This window comes from Neovison vison, chromosome 13, assembly GCF_020171115.1.
Source record: "Neovison vison isolate M4711 chromosome 13, ASM_NN_V1, whole genome shotgun sequence".
NCBI lineage: Eukaryota > Metazoa > Chordata > Mammalia > Carnivora > Mustelidae > Neogale > Neogale vison.
This window is the reverse complement of record NC_058103.1, coordinates 59,678,763-59,687,439: the sequence shown is the minus strand read 5'-3', so window position 1 is coordinate 59,687,439 and position 8,677 is coordinate 59,678,763. Positions and strand designations below refer to the sequence as shown.

The 8,677-nt window shown below is 49.1% G+C and overlaps 1 protein-coding gene across 1 annotated transcript; it reads left to right on the top strand.

Moving 5' to 3' along the window:
• The first annotated feature begins 3,903 nt into the window (after positions 1–3,903).
• SSTR1 (somatostatin receptor 1) lies at positions 3,904–6,657 on the top strand. Its single transcript, XM_044229684.1, has one exon. The coding sequence runs from the start codon at positions 3,941–3,943 to the stop codon at positions 5,114–5,116; it is 1,176 nt and encodes a 391-aa protein (XP_044085619.1). The 5' UTR covers positions 3,904–3,940; the 3' UTR covers positions 5,117–6,657.
• The last annotated feature ends 2,020 nt before the right edge of the window (positions 6,658–8,677 follow it).

Genomic DNA, 8,677 nt, shown 5'->3' with positions numbered 1-8,677 from the left:
CCTAACTGGGCTCCTGTTCCTAATGTAATTTAAAAACAGCTGCAACCTCAGTCTCCTATTGTTTAGCCCAGAAATGCTGCCTTTTGCTCGATTGTTTTTGTTTGTTCATGGATTAGTTCACAGATACAATGTTAAGAAATACGTGGCTGAAAAGATTCCATAGAACACTGCATGGCTCATACCCATCTCGATGGCTCTCTTTTTATTGAAGTAAAATTCACATGACATAAAAATCACAATTTTAACCATTTTCAAAAGGCACAATTCAGTGGCTTTTAGTACATTCACAGTGCTGTACAACCACCACTATTATCTAACTCTGGAACATTTCCGTAACCCAAAAAAGAAACCCCACATCGATTATGCGATCATTCTCCGTTCCTCTCCCCTCAGCCCCTGCCATACTCGGATCTGCTTTGTCTCGACGGATTTGCCTATTCTGGACATCTCAGATAAATGGAATCACGCAATACACGACTTTTTCTGTTTTGCTTCCTTCGCTTTGCATAATGTTTCCAGGCTCGTGTGTGGGTACTTCATTCTTATCTACGGATGGATAATGTATTTTGAGGATACACCACGTTGTGTTTATCCATTCCTTAGTTGATGGATATTTGGTTTGACTCTTTGGCTATTATGAATGATGTTGCCATGAGCACATTTGTTCAAACACCTATTTTCAATTTGTTGGGGCAAATACCTAGGGGAAGCATGTTCCTTGGTCAAATGGAATTCTGTTTTAATATCTGAATAATCATCAAACATTCTAAAGCTGCTGCATCATTTTTTTTTTGTTCCCACTGGCAACATACAAGAGTTCCAATTTCTCCACATGCTGGCCAACATGTGTTGTTTTTTTCCTTTAAAATAATTCTTAGAACCATTCTCGTGGGTGTAAGTGATATTTCCTTGTCAATCTTTTTTTAATGGATAACTAATTCATCATAGAAATCACCTGAGAAACAAGCAAGCAAACAAACACATTCATGTCGGGTCTTAAGTTTTCTTCTTTCATATATGAGGCTACCACTAAGTGGAGAGATTTCCCTAAGGCGAGCTGCAAAATGAACATATGAGAGTCTGAACAACAGAGCTCTGCTTTACCGGCTCCCATCCTCCCCCACCCCCCAGCAACCATGATCAATGCCAAGGTGTCTAAATGATGACTGTTGAAATGTCAGCCCCCTGAAGAATAGCCAGGTGTCTTTAGTCAGTGATTGGCAAAGAGGCATCCAAACCATTATGAGGCTTGGTTTGTAAAAAGCTCTTCTAGGGGGAGAAAGGCCATTTTTTTAAAAACACTTGAGGAACATATCCCTCCTCGTCCTCCTCCCTCTTCCTCTTCCCCTCCAACTCCTCCTCCACCTCCTCCTCCTCCTTCTTCTTCTTTTATCTCCATATGTTCAGTATTTTTTACAGAAAATAAAACACAACTAACCATCATTTGGTAAAAGGTAAAAAGGAATTTGTTTAGATAAAAGTAGTGTGGGGGCACCTGGGTGGCTCAGTGAGTTAAAGCCTCTGCCTTCAGCTCAAGTCGTGATCTCAGGATCCTGGGATCGAGCCCCACATCAGGCTCTCTGCTCCTCGGGGAGACTGCTTTCTCCTCTCTCTCTGCCTGCCTCCCTGCCTACTTGTGATCTGTCTGTCATATAAAGAAATAAAATCTTTAAAAAAAAGTAATGGGTTAAACACCTTGGGCCTTATAAAATTTCAAATTCCTTCCTGGCACATTTCTCATTAATAATTCAGTGTCCATTGCACACCTTCCTGTGAGGGCCTGACGTAATTTATCTTTGACTGGTATAATCAACACACTTCAGAAGCTACTCTTTTCCTTTCAGGAGCATTTAGTTTTGAGAATTAAAACACACATATGCAAAAGATTGTCCATAGAAAACAGGGCAATAGGACTTACACTTCTTATTTTTTCCTTTCAGGTTCTGCATCCATTTCTGTGTGCTGAACTGCCTGGTACAAATAGCTTCAGTGAGGAGTTTAGTTTCTGTCTCAGGTGGCCTCTCCTGAGTGTGAAACTGTACTGATGGGAGGGAAGGAGGAGACCCAGGGCAGAGCGGGTGCTCCACTCAGTGGAGAGGAAGGAAGAACTAACAAGAAACTCCAAGACAAAGCTAGAGTTTGAAAGAGGCCCAGCACTAGGCTGCTGTAGGTCAGCCTTTCTGGAAACAGGCAACTTTCAGAGAAAGACTTGATGGGCTTTTGAAAAGGGACAGGAGAGCTGGATGAAGTGATCCTTCCCTGGACCGGAGCCAGCGGTCAGCCAAAGGGAGCCTAGGCTAGGGATAGTGGGAAGTCCCAGAGGTGGTTAAAAATCATGGTAATCAAACATTCATTCTTTAACACAGAAACCATTCAATTCCTAAGTGAAGCAGCCGAGCTTTAGGCGTGCCTGCATGGATTTCTGTCTCTTAAAAGTTTAGGAACCTGAACTAGAACGCGGTCACACGTCCAGGGACCTCAGAAAAGGCTGAAATTCTAGTAATCACGGAGAGACCCGAAGGTGTTCCTGCCAGTTTGTGGAGTTGGTGACAGGTGTGGTCACCTGCATGGCGGGTTCCACTTGGGTTTAGAGGAGTTGGCATCCTTGCTCTCCCAGGCCTTTACACTCTCCTCCCCCGGGGCCCGCCAACTCTCCTGGGTACAAAGTACAGCAGGGACGCAGGCGGAGCCTTTCCCAGCGGCGCAGCCATATCTTTCCCCAGTGAACACCTAGATGGATTTCCAATATCGCGCCTGGCACGTTCGGGAGGGAGCCTCGGGCTCCTTGCGTGCTCCCAGCCGCGCGTCCTCCTTTCTGCAGTCTATATTCCTCTGGGAGACGCAGGGGGCTGTGGGCACCACAAGCTTTATTAAGAGATTCGCAATGGTTTACTCAGACCCCTAAATGACTCCCGCCCGCGAAGAGCTGCCTGCGGTGCTGTAACGCAGAATCTCCTAACGCACGTTTTTTGGTCCTTCCTCCTCTTAACACGGCTCAGGGTCAGTTTCAGCGACTCTAAGAGTATCTGCGTGGGCGCCTGTGCGGAGGTCCGGCCGAAAGAAAGGAGTTGGACTGCGAGAAGAACGTCACCGTGCCACCAGACCGCACAGGCACTTTGCACGGGCCATCTACGCGTCGGTCTGGAGGTAGCGCGCCCTGGGTAAGGGGGGCCGAGAGCTTCCGCGGCGGGTCTGGACCCGCAGGGCTAGCGGGAGCGGGAGGTGGGGGCTCAGTGACCCAGACAATTGGATGAGAGTGGAGTTGGGGGTCTCTCAGGACGGGCCAGCAACTGAGGGAAACTGAGATGAACTCCAGACATCTGTGCCCGGGGTCTGCTTCACTGGATTGGAGCCGGTTGGGGTGGGACGGAGTCTACACCTTTGGTTCCCACCCACCCTCCAGGAAGGCGGAGAAACTCGCCAGTTCTCCCTAAGGGATGGGTATAGGGTACTGCAGGGGACCCCCCCACCCCGAAGCAGCGGCTGGAGTTGATCCGAGCACAGGACTGGAAAAGAAAAAAATTGGGCGAGAGGTGGTAAGCCACCTATATCGCCTTCCTCCCTCTTTCTCTCCCCCACGCCTCCCTTTTCGTAGCTGCTGACGCGCTGGTGGTGTCTATTAATCATTCACCAGCCCAGAGCCGCGCCACTTAATGGCTGTGCGGCGCGGGGCTCCAGCCTCCTGGCCTCCCCTCTCCACGCTCGCTAGTGCCCAGGCGTCCCGGAGCTGCAAGCGGCTGCGCGCAAGCCGCCGCTGGGCAATGCGCCCCGCCGGCGCCGGTCGGAGCCAAGCTCTCCACAGCCGCTGCGTGCCACCCCCAGGTGTCCGGCAGCAGTGAGCTGCGGGCAGGCGGGCGGGGTGCCGAGTGAGGGCGCAAGCGGCGGGGGCGCGAGAAGAGCGCCCCAGCCTCAGTAGCCCCATCGGCCCCCAGCAGCTGAAATGTTCCCCAATGGCACTGCCTCCTCTCCTTCCTCTCCTAGCTCCAGCCCGGGCAGCTGCGGCGAAGGCGGCGGCGGCAGGGGCCCCGGGGCCGGCGCTGCGGACGGCATGGAGGAGCCGGGGCGAAATGCGTCCCAGAACGGGACCTTGAGCGAGGGCCAGGGCAGCGCCATCCTCATCTCTTTCATCTACTCCGTGGTGTGCCTGGTGGGGCTGTGTGGTAACTCCATGGTCATCTACGTGATCCTCCGCTACGCCAAAATGAAGACGGCCACCAACATCTACATCCTGAACCTGGCCATCGCCGATGAGCTGCTCATGCTCAGTGTGCCATTCCTGGTCACCTCCACGTTGCTTCGCCACTGGCCCTTCGGCGCGCTGCTCTGCCGCCTCGTGCTCAGCGTGGACGCAGTCAACATGTTCACCAGCATCTACTGTCTGACTGTGCTTAGCGTGGACCGGTACGTGGCCGTAGTGCACCCCATCAAGGCAGCACGCTACCGCCGGCCCACCGTGGCCAAGGTAGTGAATCTGGGCGTTTGGGTGCTATCGCTGCTTGTCATTCTGCCCATTGTGGTCTTCTCGCGCACAGCGGCCAACAGTGATGGCACGGTGGCCTGCAACATGCTCATGCCTGAGCCCGCTCAGCGCTGGCTCGTGGGCTTCGTGTTGTACACATTTCTCATGGGCTTCCTGCTGCCCGTCGGGGCCATCTGCCTGTGCTACGTGCTCATCATCGCCAAAATGCGCATGGTGGCCCTCAAGGCCGGCTGGCAGCAGCGCAAGCGCTCGGAGCGCAAGATCACCCTAATGGTGATGATGGTGGTGATGGTGTTTGTCATCTGCTGGATGCCTTTCTATGTAGTGCAGTTGGTCAACGTGTTTGCGGAGCAGGACGACGCCACGGTGAGCCAGCTGTCGGTCATCCTGGGCTACGCCAACAGCTGCGCCAATCCCATCCTCTATGGCTTCCTTTCGGACAACTTCAAGCGCTCCTTCCAGCGCATCCTGTGCCTCAGCTGGATGGACAACGCCGCCGAGGAGCCTGTCGACTACTACGCTACGGCCCTCAAGAGCCGCGCTTACAGCGTGGAGGACTTCCAGCCGGAGAACCTTGAGTCCGGAGGCGGTGTCTTCCGTAATGGCACCTGCACGTCTCGGATCACGACTCTCTGAGCCTTGGCCACGCAAGGACCCTGCGCAAGGCAGGAGGAGGAAAATGAGGAGGAAGGGGGGCCGGGTGCTAGAGGTGAAAGTATCCCAGGCGTCTGGGTGCGGTGGGGCAAAGTGGGGCTAAGACACTGTGTGCGAGTGGGGTGGAGAGACCCGAGAAAGACGGGCGACCAAGGTGGAATTGGGCACTTTGCTTATAAATTGGGAAGTCTTGCTGGCCCCTTTCTCCTCTTCTGCTACTTTCTCTCCCTCCTCCACTGCGCTTGCACTTTGAAACTTCGATCTTTCCTTCCGCCCCGTCCTGCAGGTGCAGATCCTGAACTCATAAAAGTCGTCAACTCAGCCTGACCCTCCGCCCGGCCAGCCGTTATTTTTGTTTGAGCTGAGCCGCAGTTACCGCCACGGGTTTCCCACGGGGTGAGTCCCGGACTCGCCCTCAGCCCCTCCCTGCCGCGCCCCTCCGCTCGCCAGATTCTGCCTGGTGCCCCTAGCGGAGTCTGGAGAATCGCCGCTCTCTGGGCTCAGTTTTGTTTGAAGGAGGACTCGGGAATGAACTAGGCAGTTGGTCTTTTCTCCTACTCTCGGGTGAAGTCGTGCCCTCCCAAGAACCCTTTCACCGCTCGCACTCCACCCGGGGCGGAGCCAGGTGCTTAGTAAAATCGGTCCCGCGCTTCGAACCCCAGGCATTCTGCAGTCCCCATCCAAACCCCGCTCTGGAGCAAAAAGAAACGGACAACAAGCGACCCAGGAGTTTTCAGCAGATTCCAGGGTTTGGCCGGGAAAGGGTTGTAATAGAAACCACCCTCTTTTCGGGCTCACAGCCAGTGCTTTTGATTTCAAAGACCAAGCGCTGGGCACTCCCGGGACAACGCCGGTCTGTGTGTGGGCCCCATAGGGCAGGGCGCACTTTCCCCGGGGCCGCCTGGGAATCTGCCGCTGCGCGAGGATTGCTCCCTCCCCTAAGCCGCAGGCGGCGCAGCTGTGAGAACAACAGCAGACTTGGTTTCCGGCTCCGGCTTATCTCGGAGACCAGGCGCCGGGGCCGGGACCTGCGTGGCGCCTTTTGAGCCTTGGCCAATCCCGAGCGCGCTGCTGCCGCCCGCCCGCGAAATAGTGCGGCCTGCCTGGCTCCTGAAGGTTGCTGCCTTTCAAGCGGTGCCTAATAAGTTATTTTCTTGTTTAACATATTTATTTATTTATTTATTTGTGATGTTTGGAAAGGTGTCTCTGCTTTGCTTTTCTCTACTTGCCTAGCCCAGGCCCTTTCTTTCAGGACACTGGGGATGGGGATCGAGGTGGCAGTGGGGGGGAGGCTTTCTCCCCAGAGACCCCTCAAAACCTGTCCTCTTTGTTGGGCCCCCCCCTTTTTTTATCCTTCTATTTTTGATTGTATTCAGTGAAATTTGGAGATTCTCTTATACTTTTTCTTATGTAGTCTCTTGTTTGTCTTAATAGTAAATACATAAATGCATAAATGATAACGTGGGTCAGCCACCTCCCTCCCGTGCAGAGTGGAATGTCCTGAATTCCTTTCAACATCACCTTATGTATGGTTTTATATATATATATATATATATATATATATATATATATATATTTTTTTTTTTTTTTTTTTTTTTTCCCATGCCATCTATTTATCTTGCTCCTTTGTCATGAGTCCTTGGAACAATGCGAGGCTGGCTGGAGCACTTTCAGATATGGGCGTTCCAGGGACACTCAAGCCTGGAGCTGAGAAATCTGATGCAGACCAGTTGTAATCAGTGCCTAGAACGTCCCTGTTTATGTCCCTGCTTCTTCTAGGTTCCGGCATAGACGATTCTGATAGACAATCTAGTTAACATTGTCACTTCTTTCAAACATTGAAAGTAGAGTCATTTGTGTCTGTGTTTAACCTTACCAATTACATTGGAAGCCTGAGCAGGGCAAGGACCAATAATTCTACTTCTTTGTATTTCCTGTATTGCTTTAGTATGCTGGCATGTACATAGTAGGCACTAAATACATGTTTGTTGGTTGATTGTTTAAGTAAGCCAGAGTGTCTTACAACCCTGGGGAGATACTGCCTGGGGCTGTCAGGTTCTCTCATTGACATGATACACAATGGTTGAAATCATGGAAAAAAGATGTTTTTGTGTACTATTTGCTTCAAGAACATTGTGCTTTCCTGAAAGCAGTAACCAAGAGTTAAAATGTCTCTAACGTTTTGTTTAAACTAAGGAACAAATATATGCTTTGGTTATACATCATAAAGTTTAGATCTGTCCCTTGATAATAATATATATTATTACTCCTTTGGAAAATAGATTTTTAATGTTAAGAACAATGAAATTCACAAATCTTAAACACTATCCTCTAAGAGAGGATACAAATCTAGTGCTCTTAACCTGTTACCATTATATTATGAACTAAATAAACAAATATATTATGTTGTTGCAAGTTGTTTGACTTTGCCATTTGAATTTTACTGTTTCAAGGGATTAGTTAAAAACACATACATGTGGGCTTAGTTGCTTTGTGTTCCACTTAGATTTTAAGAAGAACTGTTCCAGATTACCTTTGGAAATTTTACCACAATTGGGATTATACTTAAAGTTGTTTTTTTAAAAAGAAAAGTCTATTAGTTCAGAGAAAGAGGAAAAACAACTTTGAGTCAATATGACTGGGAAGCAGTGTACCGGCCTAGCTAGAGGATATCCTAACTAGATGATACCTAACTAGAGGATATTTCAATCTCCCAATGACTAAATTACTGTCTACCCTTATCTATGATCTCAGACTTTGTTGTGGGAACTAAGTAATTGCTGACTTACTTAGGGAGAGAAAAAAACAGGAGAGGGAGGGAAAGGGAAGAGAGAGAGAGAGAGAGAGAGAGAGAGATTTCCTAAAAGTGTTCCAGAGGAAATAGGTAAAAGAAATAGAAAAATCAGATTTCAACATAAGAGAAGAGAGTCATGTTTTACACTTGGTTCTGTGATAGTCACTTCCATCTCTAGAAGAATTTAAGAAGGTAATAGAGGATTTTTTTTTTTAACCAGACTTTATTTTTCAGAGAAGTTTTCTTTGCACAGCAAAATAAGTGGAAAGCAACATTTTCCAAGCAGGCAAGAGCAGTAATTCTAGAATCAGAGTGGTGGGTAGGGGGGTTTCAAAAAACTTCAAATGCCCTGTAACTCTAGGCTTTATAGTTCTAAAAATGTTTAGAACTATATAACAATATAACTAAGGATAGCTGGACTTTTGTCCTTTTAAATTGTTTTTAAAAGCTATAGCAAGATGGTAAATTGAACTCGGAACATTACTCCAAGCCCCTTCCAACTGGCTAGCTGGGAGAAAAAAAAAAATAAATATCCAAATGTCTAATTGAGTTGATGATTTAAATAGCCGTTTTAAGAAAAAAATTCAAAATTTCATTTGAATAAGTTTAGACAGTCTCCCAGCTGGCCTCCTCCTCCTCCTCTCAGGCTTTCCAATGAAGACTGGGAAGAAGCTTTATGCATCCTAGTGGAGAAGATGCTGGTGGTAGGGGGAGGGTCCTTGGTAAAGGGGCTTTCTCTGCCCTTTGCT